This window comes from Chiloscyllium plagiosum, chromosome 27, assembly GCF_004010195.1.
Source record: "Chiloscyllium plagiosum isolate BGI_BamShark_2017 chromosome 27, ASM401019v2, whole genome shotgun sequence".
Classification (NCBI taxonomy): domain Eukaryota; kingdom Metazoa; phylum Chordata; class Chondrichthyes; order Orectolobiformes; family Hemiscylliidae; genus Chiloscyllium; species Chiloscyllium plagiosum.
Window position 1 is genome coordinate 24,353,634 of NC_057736.1, and position 19,900 is coordinate 24,373,533.

The 19,900-nt window shown below is 39.5% G+C and overlaps 1 protein-coding gene across 6 annotated transcripts in view; it reads right to left on the minus strand.

Moving 5' to 3' along the window:
• Window positions 1-9,111: 9,111 nt before the first annotated feature.
• The window catches only part of LOC122563660 (grainyhead-like protein 3 homolog), a 102,261-nt gene continuing 91,472 nt past the window's right edge, over window positions 9,112-19,900 (minus strand). For all 6 annotated transcript variants that reach the window (XM_043717690.1, XM_043717689.1, XM_043717691.1 and 3 more), the window contains 3 exons: window positions 16,646-16,731; window positions 14,882-14,946; window positions 9,112-12,625 (listed from right to left, as the gene is read on the minus strand). In XM_043717690.1, the coding sequence (XP_043573625.1) occupies window positions 12,511-12,625; window positions 14,882-14,946; window positions 16,646-16,731 (266 nt within the window). In that variant the 3' untranslated portion in view covers window positions 9,112-12,510. The remainder of the gene's footprint in view (window positions 12,626-14,881; window positions 14,947-16,645; window positions 16,732-19,900) is intronic.

Genomic DNA, 19,900 nt, shown 5'->3' on the forward strand with positions numbered 1-19,900 from the left:
CTCCCCTAGCCAAGATTTTCCAGTACAGTTATAACACTGGCATCTATCCAACAAGGTGGAAAATTGTCCAGGTATGCCCTGTACACAAAAAGCAGGACAAATCCAACCTGATCAATTACCGTCCAATCAGTCTACTCTCCATCATCAGTAAAGGGATGGAAGACATCATCAACTGTGCTATCAAGCAGCACCTGCTCAGCAATAACCTGCTCAGTGATGCTCATAGTAGTCATGATTTGGAGATGCTGGTGTTGGACTGGGGTGTTTTTAACAGTGATGATCAGTTTGTGTTCTGCCCGAGTCACTCAGCTCCTGACCTCATTCCAGCCTTGGTTTAAACATGGACAAAAGAGCTGAATTCCAGAGGTGAGGTGAGAGTGACAGCCCTTGATAGCAAGGCTGCATTTGACTGACTATGTCATCAAGGAACCCTAGCAAAACTGCAATAAATGGGTATCAGAGGGCAAATATTCCAATGGTTAGAGTCATACTTGGCACAAAGGAAGATGGTTGTGGTTGTGGAGAGTCAGTCGTCTCAGTTCCAGGATGTCTCTGCAGGAGTCCCTTAGGGTAGTGTCAAAGGCCCACAATATTCAGCTGCTTCATCAATGACCTTCCCTCTGTCCTAGGGTCAGAAGTGGATGTTTGCCAATGATTACACTGTTCAGCACCATTCGCGACTCCTCAGATTCTGAAGCAGTCTGTGCTCAAATGCAACAAGATCTGGACAGTATCCAGGCTTTGGCCGACAAGTGGTAAGTAGCATTTGCGCCACACAAATGCCAGACAATGACCATCACCAGTAAGAGACATTCTAACCACTGCCCCTTGACGTTCAACAGTATTACCATCACTGAATCTACACTGTAAGGCAAATCAGGACAGGACTTATACTAGGGAGTCCTGCCAAATAAAGAGACCTAGAGGTGCAGGTGTCTAGTTCCGTGAAAGTGGAGTCACAGTTAGACAGGGTGGTGAAGAAGGCATTTGGCACACTTGCCTTCATTGGTTAAAACATTTAGTGTAGGAGTTGGGATGTCAAGTTGTGGTTGTACAGAACATTAGTGTACATTGTACATTGGTGTTTTCTTCCTGTCCGAGAGCAGTGGGAGACAGAACGGAGATAACATTGGAGACAAGAAAGTTGATGGGAAGGTAAGAGAACAGTATTAATTCTTACCTTCGAAGCCCGCAGCCTTTTTTCTGTCCAGGAGCAATGGGAGACAGAGCAGAGGTGACATTGGAGACAAGGTGGTTGCTGGGAAGGTAAGGACTTAGTTTAAATTTGAGCAGCAGCTAAACCTGAGATACTATACATGTAATATTTCCCTCCTACCCACTGTCCTCTAACCAGAAGAGAAAGGACTCTGTAATATTTTTTAATCTTTCTTTTCTTTCATATATTTAAATGCATTGTTTGGTTCTAGTTAGTTGATATAAAGCTAAAGCTTACAACGGCAGGGTACCTCAGACCCATGCCTCTTGTCTGATGTGGGAGCTCAGAGAAGTGGCTGATGTCCGGGTGCAGCTGTTGTTTGACCACGTGACAGCTCTGGAGCTGCGGATGGACTCACTGTGGAGTATCCGCGATATTGAGGAGGTCGTGGATAACACGTTTAGTGAACTGGTCACACTGCAGGTTAGAATTGCTGAGGATGACAGTAAATAGGTGACCAAAAGGCAGAGATAGAGTAGGAAGGCAGTGCAGATGTCCCCTGCGGTTATCTCCCTCCAAAACAGGTCTTCCATTTTGAATACTGTTGTGGGAGATAGCTCACCAGTGGAGGGCAGCAGTTGCCAGGATCATGGCACCTTGGTGGGCACTGCTGTTCAGAAGGGTGGGAAAAAGTCTCATAGGGCCATAGTCATAGGGGATTCTATTGTAAGGGGAGTGGATAGGCAGTTCTGTGGCCAAAGTCGAGACTCCCAGATGATATGTTGCCTCCCAGGTGCTCGGGTCAGGGATGTCACCAATTGGCTGCAGAGCATTCTGAAAGGGAAAAGTGAACAGCCAGTTGTCATGGTGCATGTAGGCACCAATGATATAAGTAAAAAAACGGGATGAGGTCCTGAAAACAGAATTCAGGGAACTAGGAGAGAAGTTAAAGAGGAGGACCTCAAAGGTAGTGGTCTCGGGATTACTACCAGTGCCATGTGCCAGCCAGGGTAGAAATGAAAGAATAGGCAGGAGGAACACATGGCTTGATGGATGGTGTAGGAGGGAGGGGTTCAGATTTGTTGGACATTGGGATCGGTTCTGGAGAAGGTGGGACTATTACAAATTGGACGGTCTACACCTGAACCAGACTGGAACTAACTGGGGGAAGGTTTTGCTACTGCTGTTGGGGAGGTTTTAAACTAATGTGGCAGGGGGCTGGGAACCAGAAAAGAAGACTACTAGACAGTGAGGTGGAAACTGGAACATTAATAAAGGGAAGAATAGCAAGACAACAGATGAACGCAAAAGAACTGGTGGCCTGAAGTGCATATACTTTAATGCAAGGAGTATAACGGGTAAGGCAGATGAACTTAAGGCTTGGACTGGTGCCTGGGAGTATGATGTTATTGTGATCACAGAGCCTTGGTTGAAGGAAGGGCATGATTGGCAACTAAATAATCCAGTATATAGATGCTTCAGACAGGACAGGGAGGGAAGTAAAAGGGGGGAACGAGTTGCATTGCTGATCAGGGATGATATCATGGCTGTGCTAAAGGCGGACACTATGGAGAGCTTGAGTAGTGAGGCATTATGGGTGGAGCTGAAAAGTAAGAAGGGTGCAGTTACATTGGTGAGGTTGTATTACAGGCCTCCACACAGTGAGCGTGAGGGAGAAGAACAAACAGGTAAATAGATTATGGAAAGAAATAGAGACAACAGGGTGGTGGTGATGGGAGATTTTAATTTTCCCAATATTGACTGGGATACACTTAGTACCAGAGGTCTGGATGGGCAGAATTTGTAAGAAGTGTCCAGGAGCAGTATGTCAATAGTCTGACGATGGAGGGGCCATATTGGACCTAGCGTTGGGGAATGAGCCAGGCCAGGTGGTAGAGGTTGCGGTGCGGGATTTCTTTGGGAACAGTGACCACAATTTTGTAAGTTTTAGAATACTCGTAGACAAAGATGAGAGTGGTCCTAAAGGAAGAGTACTAAACTGGGCCAAGGCCAATTATATCAAATTTAGGCAGGAGCTGGGAAATATGGATTATACACAGCTATTTGAAGGGAAGTCCACATTTGATATGTGGAAGGCTTTCAAACATAGGTTGAAGATAGTGCAGGACAGTCATATCCCTTTGAAAACAAGGGATAGGAAAGGCAACATTCGGGAAGCATGGATGACAGGAGAAATTGGGGGAATAGCCAAGAGGAAAAGGGAGGCGTGCATAAGGTCCAGGCAACAAAGAACAGAACAGGCCCTGGAGGAATATCGGGACAGTAGGACCAATCTTAAACAAGGAATCAAGTGGGCGAAAGGGAGTCACGAAATAACTTTAGTGAGCAGAATTAAGTACAATCCCAAAGCCTTTTATTCTTCTATAAGAAGCAAGAGGGTTCAAAGTTTGTGAGAAGATTTGTAGCTCGGGTATTCGTTGTTGTGGTTCTGTTCGCCGAGCTGGGAATTTGTATTGCAGACGTTTCGTCCCCTGTCTAGGTGACATCCTCAGTGCTTGGAAGCCTCCTGTGAAGCACTTCTGTGATGTTTCCTCCGACATTTATAGTGGTTTGTCTCTGCCGCTTCCGGTTGTCAGTTCCAGCTGTCCGTTGCAGTGGCCGGTATATTGGGTCCAGGTCGATGTGCTTATTGATTGAATCTGTGGATGAGTGCCACGCCTCTAGGAATTCCCTTGCTATTCTCTGTTTGGCTTGTCCTATAATAGTAGTGTTATCCCAGTCGAACTCATGTTGCTTGTCATCTGCGTGTGTGGCTACTAAGGATAGCTGGTCGTATTGTTTCGTGGCTCGTTGGTGTTCATGGATGCGGATTGTTAGCTGTCTTCCAGTTTGTCCTATGTAGTGTTTTATGCAGTCCTTACATGGGATTTTGTACATTACATTGGTTTTGCTAGAGTAAGGGTTGGTCCACTAAAGAATAAGGAAGAAAGCTTGTATGTCAAACCTGAGAGAATGGATGAGATTCTGACTGATTACATCAGTATTCACTGAGGAGAGGGACATGATGAATGTTGAGATTAGAGATAGATGTTTGTTTACTCTGGACCACATTGACATTAGGAGGGAAGATGTGTTGGGTAGGCTAAAGGATATTAAAGTGGACAGATCTCCAGGACCGGATGGGATCTAGCCCAGGTTGCTGAGGGAAGTGAGAGAGGAAATAGCTGGGGCCCTGACAGATATCTTTGTAGCATCCTTAAACACAGTTGAGGTGCCGGAGGACTGGAAGGTTGCTCATGTTGTCCCCCTGTACAAGAAGGGTAGTAGGGATATTCCAGGTAACTACAGACCAGTGAGTCTGATGTCAGTGGTGGGAAAGTTGCTGGAGAAGATACTGAAGGATAAAATCTATTTATATTTGGAAAAGAATGGGCTCATCAGTGACAGACAAAATGGTTTTGTACATGGTAGATTGTGCCTTACCAACTTAATAGAGTTTTTTGAGGAAGTGACCAAGTTGATAGATGAAGGAAGGGCTGGAGATGTCATATACATGGACTTTAGTAAGGCGTTTGATAAGGTTACCTTGGTAAACTAATGGAGAAAGTGAAGTCACATGGTGTGCAGGGTGTTCTAGCTAGGTGGATAAAGAACTGGTTGAGCAGCAGGAGGCAGAGAGTAGTAATTGAAGGGAGTTTCTCGAAATGGAGAAAGGTGACCAGTGGTGTTCCACAGGGATCAGTGCTAGGGACACTGTTGTTTGTAATATTCATAAATGATCTGGAAGAGGGCATTGTTGGTCTGATCAGTAACTTTACAGATGACACAAAGATTGGTGGAGTAGCAGAAAGCATAGGGGACTGTCAAAGAATACAGGTGTATATAGATAAACTGGAGCGTTGGGCAGAGAAGTGGCAGATGGAGTTTAATCCAGGCAAATGTGAGGTGATTCATTTTGGGAAGTCTAATTCTAGAATGAACTATACTATAAATGGAAGCATCTTGGGAAAGGTTGACAAGCAGAGAGATGTGGGAGTTCAGGTCCATTGTATCCTGAAGGTGGCTGCACAGGTGGGTAGAGTGGGCAAGAAGGCATATGTTATGCTTGACTTCATCAGATGGGGTATTGAGTATAAGAGCTGGCAGGTCATGTTAAAATTATACAAGAATTTGGTTTGGCTGCATTTAAACTGCATGTATACAGTTCTGGTCACCCCATTACCAAAAGGATGTGGACACTGGAGAGGGTGCAGAGAAGGTTTACGAGGATGTTGTCTGGTAAGGAAGGTGCTAGCTATGAAGAGAGGTTGGGGAGGTTAGGATTGTTTTCATTAGAAAAATGGAGATTGAGGGGGGGACCTGATTGAGGTCTAAAATCATGACGGGTATAGACAGGGTAGATAGAGATAAGCTTTTTCCCAGGGTGAGAGATTCAATAACGAGAGGTCACATGTTCAAGGTGAGAGGTGAAATGTTTAAGGGTGCTATACATGGCAAGTACTTTACATAGAGGGTAGTAGGTGCCTGGAATGCATTGCCAGTAGAGGTAGTAGAGGCAGGCATGGTAGATTCATTTAAGGTGCATCTGAACAGATGCATGAGTAGGTGGAGAGCAGAGGTATACAGATGTTTAGGATTTGGCCAATACGGTTTAGAAAGTGGATTTGGATCAGCTCAGGCTTAGAGGCTAAAGGAGTTCAACAGTTCAGGCAACATCCGAGGAGCAGTAAAATCAATGTTTCGGGCAAAAGCCCTTCATCAGGAATAAAGGCAGAGAGCCTGAAGCGTGGAGAGATAAGCTTTTCTCTCCACGCTTCAGGCCCTCTGCCTTTATTCCTGGTCAAGGGCTTTTGCCTGAAACATCGATTTTACTGCTCCTCGGATGCTGCCTGAACTGCTGTGCTCGTCCAGCACCACTAATCCAGAATCTAGTTTCCAGCATCTGCAGTCATTGTTTTTACCTTAGAGAGCTGAAGGGCCTGCTCCTGGGCTGTAAATTTTCCTTGTTCTTTGTGCTTTGTTCGTTTGTTCTTGGTGAGGCCACATTTGAGATACTTCATGCAGTTCTGGTCTCCCTGCTACTGAAAGGACATTGTGAAACTTGAGAGGGTGCAGAAAAGATTTAGAAGCATGTTGCCACAGTTAAAGACTTTGAGCTATAAGGAGAGGCTGAATAGGCTGGGGCTTTTTTCCCTGGAACATCAGAGACTGAGGGGTGATTTTATAGAGGTTTATAAAACCATACGGTAAATAACAAAGGTTTTTTTTTCTGAGGGTGGCGGAGTTCAAAACTAGATGACATAGGTTTAACGGAAAGATTTATAAAGGACCTGAGGAGCAACTTTTGCACACAGGTGATGGTGCATGTGAAATGAGCAGGAATGAGCAGCCAAAGGAAGTGGTGGAGACTGGTACAATTACAACATTTAGAAAGCATCTGGATGGGTATATGAATAGGAGGGATGTGTACCAAATGATGGCAAATGGAACTAGGTCAGATCGGGTTATCTAGTCTGTTTTTGTTTTTTAGAAAAGGGGTGGTACAGTGGCTCAGTGGTTAGCCTCACAGCACCAGGAACCTAGGTTCGATCCTCACCTCGGGTAACTGTCTGAGTGGAGTTTGCACATTCTCCCCATATGTGCATGAGTTTCCTCCGGCAATCCAAAGATGTGCTAAATTGTCCATAATGTTAGGTGCATTAGTCAAGGGTAAACATAGGGTAAGGGAATGGGTCTAGGTTGGTTATCCTTCGGAGAGTTGTGTGGACTTGTTGGATCGAAGGGCCTGTTTCCATACTGTAGGGAATCTAACCTAGTCTAGTCGGCATGGTTATGTTGGGCCGAAGGGTCTGTTTCCATACTGTAGGGAATCTAACCTAGTCAATCAGCATGGTTAAATTGGACCGAAGGGTCTGTTTCCATACTGTATGACTCTAAAAACACATCAATTTCAGAGAAAGTTGCTTCAGCTCCACAGAACTCCCTGATATACAGTGCAGTCCTTCACACCTCAACTATCTGGGATGTCTGAGATAGATTTCTTGTCAGTGATCCTTCTTCTTGGTGTTCGTCTCATTTACTGATAATGTATAGGGAAAGATGCCCACACAAAGTCTTTGAAAGAATATAGGCTCAATAGTGATAAACAGAAGAGGTATTTTACATTATATTTAATAGTTCATACATTACATCTGAGGTTCATGAAAGTCATTGGTAAGACCTCAGAGTAGACTTAGGAGGAGGTATAGGTCACAGCTACTGAAATACTCTGGTACACAAAAGCCAAACATTGGTTAGCTCCTTTCAGGAACAGTCCTGATGGGCAGAGCTTATCTGATGATGTCAGCTAACCTTGTCGGGTACAAATTGCTTTCAACAACATTCCCAATGTCTCCCAGCTGCTCTTACTGCTCCATTACATATATCTCATCTCTCCATGACCTTCCTTTCAGTTGCTGTCAGTGTGCTACGTGTCATGATGTTCATCCTCTTGAAGTCTGTGTGATACTCTCAGCTCACCCTAATATCAATGAGTTTCTCAGCTCACCCTAATATCAATGATTGTGTCATGGGACCCAGGGCACAACACTGATCTTAAACCCAAAATCAAACTTAAAGAAATTTCCAACACAGCTTTGGAATGTCTTCCAAGTTAAGAATGAATGGATACAATTAACAAATATCTAAAAGAGAAGGTTACCTGACTCCTCTGAAATATTGCTTAACTGCTGCAAATATTCGCTTAAAATTCTCTTTTCACATTACATTAGCTACTTGTGAAAGTCATTTCAACGAATTGCTTTCAATGTACTGGACAGTTGTAAGTCTCTGGTTTAATTCCTTCATTGGTACATCAGAAACAGAAATAGGCCCTTAAGCCTATTCCGGTGTTTAACGAGATTATGGCTCAGCCTTAGCTTCAACTTTACTTTCCTGACTGCTCTCATTACTTTGATTCTGGTAGAGTTCAAAAACATGTCAACATTCAGTCTTGAAAATAGTCAATGACTGAACATCTACAACCTGCCAAGGTTGAGCACATCAAAGTTTCTTCCTAAATCATATTCTTTAGTTGCACATGCTGTTAGCCATTGGTAAAAGCATCGCAGCAACAAAAGTGAAAACTGAAGCATATGCAATTGTAAATAATTTTATATACACACGTGCTCTTAAAACCCCGTAAGACAGTAATAGACTTCTAGGCAAAAGCTTCTAGCTGGTAACAGACTTCTGTGTTAGTGTCTGTTTATTATTATTCTATGTTAATGCCTGATAACAGTTTATAAAATCATGAGAGGCATAGACACAGTTGATAGTCAGATTTTTTTTTCCCAAAATTGAAATATCTATTACTTGAGGGCATGCATCTAAGGTAAGAGGAGGAAAATTCAAAGGAAATGTGAGGTTCTTTACACAGAGAATGGTTGGTGCCTGGAACCACTGCTAGGGGTAGCGGTGGAGGCAGGTACAACAGGAGAGTTTAAGGGACTTTTAGATAAGCACATGAATAAGCAGGCAATGGAGGGGTATGGACCATGAGCAAGCAGAAGGGATTAGTTTAATTTGGTATCATGTTCGGCACAACATCGTGGACCAAAGGGCCTGTTTCTGCGCTCTACTGTTCTATGTTCTATTTTCTAATATAGTGTGCCATGGATTAAATTATTCTATATTGTCCTTGATCTCTGTGACACTTATTATTAACAGTATTTCACAAACCTGGTCCAGCATACTGCTATTCCCAAATAACATTGCATATTAACTGTGTTGGCCACTTGCATTCCAAAGCCCTCCAACGCCTAATGTTGATTGGTCAGATGAAGGAACAGTTGTGAATATACCCTTCGCCTGCACAGCATCCACCAGTACGTGCATGGTTTCATCCATGTATGGCAACAATGGCATATGCCCATTAGTTGGTATCACTAATGATATGCGTCTGCAAGCATGATGGCATCCCTTGCTCAGCAGGGAGTAAATATAGCACAGCAAACTATAAATTACATGTTTTATTTATTTTTTAAAACTTAAAAAAATTGCTCACATAACAATTGTCTCCCAGTTAATAAAATCTGTTTGTAACTTGTATAATCTGCAATTTTCTAACATTATTCACAATCCAGTAAATTCAACATCACAGTACCTGGTACAAAAGGATTAATGGGATATGTAGTTTACCCACAAATAAAGATTAACTCATAAACATCATGCAGCAAAGGGTAATCATCCATGGACCTTAAATTTCCAATGTTGATGCTTTAACTGCTGATGTCTGTCATTGCCATTATTTGCTTTAGTCAATGAACAGAATGTTTCCTTTTGTGCAGCAGTGGAAGCCTGTGACCCAAGTACTGAAGGAGAAAAGAGATTCACAACACCTTAGGAAATATTTCTCCACCCAAATACAATGACCAGCACCAGCCAAAAGGTTAGGATCTGATGCTATGAGTAGTACAGGGGATATTTTTAGTTTCCTTTATTTTTTCACGGGATGTGGGCATTACTGGCAAAGCCCTGTGATGTATTACTTGTCCCTAATTGCCCTTGAACTGAGAGGCTTGCTAGACCCTTTCAGAGAGCAGTTAAGGGTAAACCACATAACTGGAGTCACACATGGGCCAGACCAGGCAAGGCTGGCAGATTTCCCTCCAGATCAAATTGTGGAGCAGGTGTTAATGGAAGTAACTAATTCATTTTGCTAATATAAGAAACATATAAAATCAAGGCTTTTCAATGTTGTGGCAGATGTTGTCATCATTTTCTTTTGAGACACATCAAACTATTGTTCCTCCTTTTACAAAAAGCAAAAGTGGCCGTTGCACCAATTATGGACCTGGTATGGAGAAGAGCAAGATTTCAGTGGCCAAGTAATTTCTACATTGTTGAAAAAATTTATCTAGTTTGTTACTGTCCTTTAGGGAAGTCAATCTACAATCTTTACCCAGGGTCTGAGTTATTGGTGATTCCAGACCATAGCAACGTGGTTGATTCTTAACTGACCCCTGACCTTGTTAATATTAAAACTGTTGGATCACCCAGCACTGAGCTGACATCAAATTCAATATCACTAAAGCATCCACTGCCTTTCCATATGTTGTATATGAAGCAAGTGAAGGAGTAAGGGAGAGTTGGAAGAAAAACAGAATTCTGCTTATTTATGCATTATACAGGTGTTTGATAGAAATTTATTTTCTTTGAAACAGTTTATGTTGAAAAAAAGCACATTTTTAGCAATTGTGACCTTAATAAACTGCATCTCAATGGATATGTGAGAGATGAATGCCATGACAATGGCATATAGACAAATCCCAGGACAGGAGGTACTTCATAGGGCAATAACCAGGGCTGCAATTCTCAGGGGATTGCTGGGCCCAGGGCAGTTCTGGGACCCAGAATAGAAGCAACACTGGAGCCAGTGATATTTGTCCTAGCTCCTGCATACAGACACAGTAGAAGTCTCAATTCACTAATTCGAAGAGAGGTGTACCAACTCCAGGAATTTCATTTTAAAAGTTACATTTTTCAATTGAAATCTTCACAGGAATTTGGCAGTGAAGTTTAGATATCATATTATTAAGAATACTCCAGGAAGCTAATTCATTTCAGTGGGGTAACAAAACTATATATGGCAATTCAGAGATCATGCCTGTAGTTTGAAAAGTATCATGAAGAATACATGAAACGTCCTTCACCGTATTGTTTGTACTTGAGCCTTATTCTTTATAGGTAAAAGGTAAAGGTCCTGATGAAGGGCTTTTGCCCGAAACGTCGATTTTACTGCTCCTCGTATGCTGCCTGAACTGCTGTGCTCTTCCAGCACCACTAATCCAGAACCTTATTCTTTATATATATATATATAATACACGTGCTTCACAATTCAGAGCACAATACAATAGACATGACAAACGCACTGTATCACAATTCACAAACCCCATAACAATTATAATAAGTCAATAGAAAATGAGGCAAGACAATTCATAACAAGATACTTTCCTGTTGTTGTGCACTGATGGCAACCTAAGTGTCAACCTAATAGACATTTCTGACAAGTAAATATTCTCACATACATTACTTAAGAGGGGAAAATATACTTAGAGAAAGACAAAAATCTTGAATCACTCTGATTTGTCATATCTTCAAGCATAGAAATGTAGCATTACCTTAAGTACTTTGTAAGAAACCTATAATTACATTTGGAAGCTCAGTTAAAATGCGAAAGTTCAAGACAATGAGCCAATAGCAATCAAGGGTTTACCGCAATGTAAATCAACACTTCTTTTGCACTGAGTTTGACAAGTGTCAATACCAGAGAATATTTGCTATAAAAATAAAGAATGTATACATGATTTTTAAAAAAGTAGGCAGTTAACATATCTCCTAATATTTTAAATCTAGCCACCTGATTTGATGTTGATAAATGAGGGATGTCAGGTCATTGTGTATGACAGCTGAATGAATCCAGGATACAATATTTTACATGTATCCATAGTACATAATTTTAATGTTGCAAATCATGACATGATACCAGCACACCATGATTCAAAATCACACATGACCTCTGTATGTGGATGATTTTAAAAATTTTGGCAATTCTTGATCATATCAGAAGGTCCCAGTATCATTCTGTGGCATTAAAATGAGTACATATGAATATTTCCTTGACCGAACCATGAGGGAACTATCTCACAGATTCAAAATGTGTGAAAGGGAAGGATATGATTTTGAAACCATTAACTTAATGAATATTTCAAGGAAAGACAACTTTTTAATTATCTTGGTATTAACATCCCTCAAAAAGAAATTTTTTTTTCTGAACTTTTTCAAATGAGCAATGCAATCTTCCACATATTTCATGAGCACCAGAAAAGACTGATATTCCTCAAGTAAGTATTTCACACTGAAAAATCTGCTAAAAATGTGAAATTAATTGAAATTGCAATAACAACTGGCACATGTAAATTGCATTAAAAGATGAATAATTCAAAAATATCGCACGTTGAAATACACATACATGGACATCAACTGGCAAGTGATTCCACGAATATAGTTCAACAGTCAATAAGATGTTGTGGAGCTGAAAGCATTTAGCACTTTGACACTGGAGATTTAACAAGTCCTTTAACCAGCAGTGTAAACAGGTCAGAAAAAAAATCTTCAAGTGGTTTCATCCAACAGGAATGTAGATTAAAAATGTTCAGTTCTTCATGCTTGGCTTCAATAAGCTCATTTATACACCTGGTCAGTAGAAAATATTGGCACAAAGATCTTGAATTCAAATATCGAAAGCAGCCAAAAGCATATGTACACGGAGAGAAAGGGAAGAGGTAGAGCAGTAACTGGTTTGTTCCTAATGTTGAGGTTTCTTTGAGTTTGTCCATGAATGTTGAGGCTCTTTAAACTTCTTTAAGTGTTATTTGACAGCCTCCATTTACATCCTTTATTTCCACCAAAAATGCAGCATGGTTACAATAATGCTGCACAATGTTATCATCCATGTTTACCAAGATTCTGTAGGAGGAAGATGGAAAATGAATGTCAATTACAGCTCATTAATTGTGGTCAAAGCTCTTATGCTTACAAAAGAAGAACTGCTGTCAGGGGATAGCTTCTCACCACATATGAATCATATGAAGAACATTCAAATGTAATTGTAAATAATCTTTAAGTCTAGGCTTCCTCTGCATGACAGTGGGTAAAACCACAGTTCACCAGCTAACTAGTGCTATGGCAGATCTTTCACGAAGCAATAGAACACATGCTTATGGAAAACACTTTGAACAAGCGATTTGCACCTCTCCTCTAATTGGTCTCTAGCTGTTGCGAATGTAATTGCACCACGACAAGTAGCAACTTGCTTGGAAACTCAGAGCTAAAATAATCAAACTAGCTCACAACATTTATGATTTCTAAATTTAAATACCAAATTCTTTCTAATGAACTCAGAGCACCTGCTTTGTGTTCTTGCAATGAGTCATCGAGCAAGGACCAAAATCGGTGCTCAAATCAGCAAGGCCACATTCCAATCCAGTCACGAACAAACATTCCAAACATATTAACTATTTGTGCACAATTATTTCCTCTTATTTACTTACAATACCTTTTGTCTTACCACATGCATATTAAATCTATCAACCCATAAATTATCTTAATTTAAAATTAAATAAAGCTCCCACATTGACATTTTCATTATAAGGTTGAGGAAAAACACCTCAAGGAAAGCTTCAGAAATAGATTTGCATTCCCATTTTGCCTATTGTTCAAACGTTACAATAATGTTCTCTTAGTTATTTTATAAATGAAGCTCACAAAAATTAACAAAAATGTATCACTTAAGAAAAAAGCAGACATAAACTTTAACATTTTGGGACCTATATCAACATTTTGCTTTGAGAATTACAACAGACAAATGAGTGAAAAGTGGTTTATCGGAACAACACCAGCATTACTTTGGGACTTCACAATTACTCTGTGTCTTTCCAGTGTTTTAACATTTGTGTTGATCTGAAGTGGTGTTAATTTCAGCTACACAAGCTGTGTTGTGTAATTTGGGAGTGAAGTCAACTAGATGGTATTCTGCATGACACCACTTTGAGGAAGCAGATGGAAAATACTGTTGTTGCAATACAACAACAGCTGGCATGAGGTGAACATTAAAAATATTTGTCTTTAAGGATGCCCTGACCAATTCTTAAATGTTAACATGGTTTAGCTTAATTATCAACTTAGTAGAAAAAGTCCACAATCTCATAAACATCTCTGTGAAAGTGTTTCCCATTCTGTTTGTTTTTAATTTTTTACATTTAATCTCATATCTTCTTCCCTTCATTAAAAGAGTTTCAAAACTGGTGATAGACTTTTTCCATCTTCTCTCTCCATCCCTTATTTATTATGTTACCAGCTATTGTTCTCCCATTCCACACCTTATTGGTACAAAAATGAATACTCTATAATTCTGGTTAGATAATGATACAAATTAAAGACAGTAAACAGGATGCAGATTCATGCCTGGTGAATGCCCACAATTAATTCATACATTACTTCACATAGTACAAACCTATCTATATATCCAGAAACATAAACATGACAGTATGTGCATACCAATCAATAAACTAAACAGTTCAGGTCACAAGTGAATGACTCACCAAAATGTTTAACTGAAATGAGAATCCTGCCCATGAGCTAAAATTCTCCAACGACTGAAAGCTCACAATATCAGAGCTTCCCAGTTGAACCAATATGTAGTGGCAGAAAGTCAATTTAAAGATATTATAATGTTGTTTGATTTTCAAACCATTCAATTTATTCATTGCTAGTATGTAATTTTACAATAATGTTAATTCAGCCATACCCTTCCTTTCTTACTCTGACCACATCATCCTAGTTGCATGATGAATTTGTTTCTCATCTATCGTTACTATTTGATTTTTACATGCCTGCATATTTTAAACTAACTACTTTGTCTGAGTTTTCTTATTAAGCTATGCCACAATTCAGCCTCAGGATTGCAAAAATGTTCTTGGACAAAATAACACTCCTAACAAAATACCATTATGAGAGTAGTGTTGGATGATAGCTGAAATCACTCCACTGTTGTCTAACAGGGAAAGTCACTCCACAGAAGCAAGCAATAACTACATTACCCTGATTTCAAAGTATAATTGACTTGAAAACTGCAGTTTGAGAAAATTTCCTGTACTGGTCCTGACTCCAGTATTGTGAATGAGGTACTTATAACACAGAGATAAGATCTTTTTGATTACTCACCCTTTCATACAGTTCTTGTATATTTTATAAATTCTCTCTTCAAGCAGCCCGTACTTTTCTGAAATCTAGGTTAAGAACATTAAAATTCAATTGTCAAAATAGTCAAGCAAAATTGTATCTGAGAAAGTCAACTGTGCTTAGAGCTTTATATTGGTGAGTCCTAATAAGGGTTGAACCATGGATAAGAAAGAAAGACTACATAACATTTAGTGGAGGCTTTTTACCATCAGTTGTGACCCTTAATGTTTCCTTACATTTCCTAAATGATGGATAATAGTCAAAGACAAAACCAACAAGTACTTAAATAGGAACTTTAATGTAATTAAACATCCCAAGACACTTCAGAGATTTATACTAAAACAAAGCATGCCATATTATTGGGATAATAGGGCTGATAACTACGAGCAGGAGCAAATAGACAAGTTTTTAATGAGTATCCTAAAGGAGGAAAATAAGGTAGAAAGCCAGATGGATATGGGAAGACAATTCAAGTGTTTAGGTCTTAGCAAAGTGAAGATCCAGTCACTGATGACTGAGCAATTAAAATCTGGAATTTTCAAGACTCCAGAGTTAGAAGAGGTACCTCAGAGGGTTGTTAGAAGGTCATAAAAAAGGTGGGCAGGTGTATGATCATGAAGGGACTTATAAACAATGGGGAGAATATTAAAATCAAGCTGCTGGTTAACCAATCAATATATGTGAGCATGAAAATATGGAACAATAGGATATCCTCAAGCTTACACAGGCAACAAAACATTCCTGACATATCGTTTCTTCAAGCCCAGTTCATTACTCAATGCAGGATCACTTGTTTTTCTATTTTTCCAAGGAATGTTTCTGTAACAATTTTAAATATTTCTTGTAAAGCTTGATAGGTGCATTTGCCACATGCATAATATTAGTGAAGAAAATTCTAAGTATTGAAAGAAATCAAAATATTTACACCTTTGGACCTGTAGCTCTAGCACAAATTATCAACAGTAATAAACTTTCCTCAATAAAGTGGGGGCTGATGAACTTGAGCTTTTCTGGATGGTCTGAGCATTATTAATGAAAACCTTAATTTGACAGGGTGAGAAGTGAGTAGTGGGGACGTGGAGCAAGTCACCATGTTTAGTAAAGTAAGATTATTTTAAAATGTTAATGCCTTCATTAAAGTAGTACGCCAGAAACCATTTTCACTCACTCATAAACCAATATTGCATTTTCACCTCAAAAACAATTTTTTACTTTTAGCATGGACTGAATTATGCTTATGTGTTTATGCTTTCTGTGAGCAAACAGTTCTAATTACATTTTCCAAATCCCTATTCCTTCTTCCCATTATCCTATTTGAAGTTGGCTGTTGGCACACGTTTGTTTCCCCCAATCATGTCCATGTGTATCCCCACCGCCCCTCCTCATGCTCTGCCCTCTAGTTTCAATCTCTTGTGCTTAATCCTGTCTCCCTTGCCCCCTCATTGATGACTCTGCAACTACTGGAAGAATGTTTGCTTCCATCTGCCACGCTTTCAACTGTTTAAAAACTTATGTTAGATTGCCTCTGAATCTCAATCCCCCACAAATGTAGTAAGAGGTAGAAGCGCTGAAAGATTTCAAAAAGGAAATTGGATGGACATCCTGCAAGTCTCTGGGAATGAAACCATGTAATGAGACTGACACCATTGCTATGTAAAGAGCCAAATGGCCTTTTTCTGTGCCATAAATGACTCCACATTTTGAAACAATATACTCAATAAAAGAAGTAGGAAACCTGATACTAACAGCATTCTTCAATCCGTTAAGGTCAGGCGTCTTCAACAATAGAGCATCAAAAACTTCTTCTGACTCCCTCCGCACGTACAACAGCACTAGAAAGGAAAATAAATGTTTGACTTGCATTAAACTTTACACTTAGTCATTGCTCATCCCATCTTCCAATGAAAATCATGCAAACTGAGAAATCAGTACCAATATCAGATTGTCTTAGTGCATTATATTTAATCAGTCACAGTTATGGAACAATTGAATTGGTTAAATAAAAGAAAGTTTAAACAATTGGAGAGCTGAATTGTTTTCAATAGCTTTCAAAACTGCTCAATACTCCAATAATGATTATGAATTGATTATTTATATGATAACAAATATTATTAAAATGGTTAATGTCTGTGTACAGTGTATTAAGTTTGACACTGTATATTCAATAATAATCTACACTGCACACCACATCATGTCTGTTGTAATCCAAACTGCTTAAGCACAACATCCATTCTATCCTGCAAAGCAAGGATCTTGATAACAAGCTATCTTCTAAATGAATAACACTATTAGGACTTTGTTCTGTTTTTGATATGTTTTCCAGATGAGATTACATTATGTAATATAAATTTGTTGTCCAATAATTAAAACCATCAGTGGTATTAAACAAAATATAGTCTTTTTAACCTCCAATCTTCAAAAAACTTAAAAATGGATTGTACTCTTTATGCTTTCAACTTGGGAGCAAATGTCTAAAATAAGGATGTCTGCAGAGAGATTTATAGTATACAGTAATTAGAATTAAAATTTCATTTTGATCATGTATTTTTAGTATTTTATATAGCATAAATATTTTAATGATTTGTGTTTAGTAGGATACAGTACATATATACACACACAAATCATATACTTTCTGTAATATTTGTTAATTGTTCAGTTTTCATGTGGGTAAATATATTTTTATGACAATATTTAATCATGATGAACAATCACAAAGATGAGTTTTATGAAACAGTGATATATGAAGCAGCTTGATTCACTAACACTTGTGTATCATCCATGAGAAAAAGTCAGAATTTAAACAGAACTTGTTAGCTCAGTTGGCTGGATCAATGATTTACAGAGCAGTGTGATACCAACAGCATAGGTTTGATTCCCATCACTGGTTTGAGGTTACTATGAAGGACTTTCCTTCTCAACCTCTTTCCTCGCCCGAGGCTTGGTGGCTCTCAGGTTAAATCACCACCAGCTGCTTCTCTCTCTAATGAGACAGCAGCTCCTACAGTCTGGTAAGACTATGGCAACACAACAACGTAGGAAAGTAGTAAAATTAAATCCCAGTAGCAGCTGCCTGAGGAAAGTCCTGAATCTGGGAAATCTTCAGCAAGTGACCATTCACTTGCCGTGGCTGAAAAGTACTTAATTTATTCTTGACAACTTGTACTAATGTACACAATTTATATAGATTGTCAGAGTGAAAAGATTCTTTGTTAAAGATTTGACTGTACTTTTTGATGGCATAGGACGGAGTTGGTGGACATCTGGCCATGGAGCCAATCAGTTTGGTCAGCAGCTGCTGGGGACCTTCTGTACATAGAGGGGCAGAATTCCAACCATCAGCCTTTTTATGTAACCCCTAACATGTTAATGTTGTAAGGCAGGCTTTTGAAAAGTTGGTCCATTTGGCTACAATGCACACGTCCATAAAAGCCAGTCTTCAGAGTAATTTCAAGGCAGTAACACATTCAATGAGAAAAAAAAAGCATTTACAAGCTTTTAAATTTTGATCTTTGCCTCATCAAAACAAGTTATCTATCTTGTTACTCGGAACTTCCTTCTGATTTTTATTACCTTTGTTATTAAATGTCAGAAATCAAATACACCCAGCTTTCACAACCTTTACTTGCATGATCAGATGGATTTTACTAGGGGAACACTCAATTAATTATTTTCCCTGATGACTGGGGAAGGTCTGTATTGTAAGTGGATGCATAGCTGTTTCAGTAGACTGGGCAGCAGGAAACCACCTAATACATGGCCAAATGTGCTTCTGACAGCTATTCCAGTTTCTGATGTTGTTACTGTTTAGGTTATTGCTGCCTGCACGGAAAGCAATGAAACCGGTCTCCTTTTTTTTATCATCTACAAGGACTACAGAGAAGCCACAGTGAACTACTGACGTGATGCCATTCTAAAACTTGACACTTACAGCTATCATCCATGTTAATATTATAAACTTGTAATTAGGTTTCAAAATTAGTGTTTGTTCAATTCGATCCACTTCTGTGGATGTCATAGTTTTTAACTGAAAATCTATTATTAACCCAGCATGCTCTATCAGGTCATTGCTATTTCAGGCAGGATTTTCTGATACATTCCTGTTTGTCACCACTCATCAATAAAATAGGCACAGTAGGATTATCAGCCAGAGGCTTCCTTTATATTTAAAAGTTACAGGGGCCCAAACTTCTTGCTGGAATTGGCAAGACTTGTAAGAAAGACATGGAAAAAAACTATGCTAAGTATTTTCATGGGTTGTTTTTTTTCTGCAATGGATCAAGAACACCAAAACTGGAAATGTAGTGAACAGTGAAAAAGGTTACCTCAGAGTACAATGGGATCTTGATCAAGTGGGCAAATGGGTTGAGGAGTGGCAGATGGAGTTTTATTTAGATAAATGTGAAGTTCTGCATTTGGAAAAGAAAATCAGAGTAGGATTTATACACTTAATGGTAAGGTCCTAGGAAGTGTTATTGAACAAAGAGGCCTTAGAGTGCACGTTCATAGCTCCTTGAAAGTAGAGTCACAGGTAGGTAGGATAGTGAAGAAAGGTACACTTTCCTTTATTGGTCGGGTATTGAGTATAGGAGTTGGGAGGTCACGTTGCAGGTGTACAGTACATTGGTTAGGCCACTTTTGGAATAATGTGTGCAGTTCTGGTCTCCCTCCTATTGGAAGGATGTTGTGAAACTTGAAAGGGTTCAGAAAAGATTACAAGGATGTTGCCAGGGTTGGAGGATTTGAGCTATAAGGAGAGGTTGAATAGGCTTGGGCTGTTTTCCCTGGAGCATTAGAGGCTTTATGGAGGTGTATAAAATCATGAGGGTCATGGATAGGATAAATAGACAAAGTCTTTTCCCTGAGGTGGGGGACTCCAGAACTAGAGGCCATAGATTTAAGGTGAAAGAGGAAAAATTTAAAAGGGACCTAAGGGGCAACTTTTTCACGCAGAGGGTTGTGTATGTATAGAATGAGCTGCTAGCGGAAGTGGTGGAGGCTGGT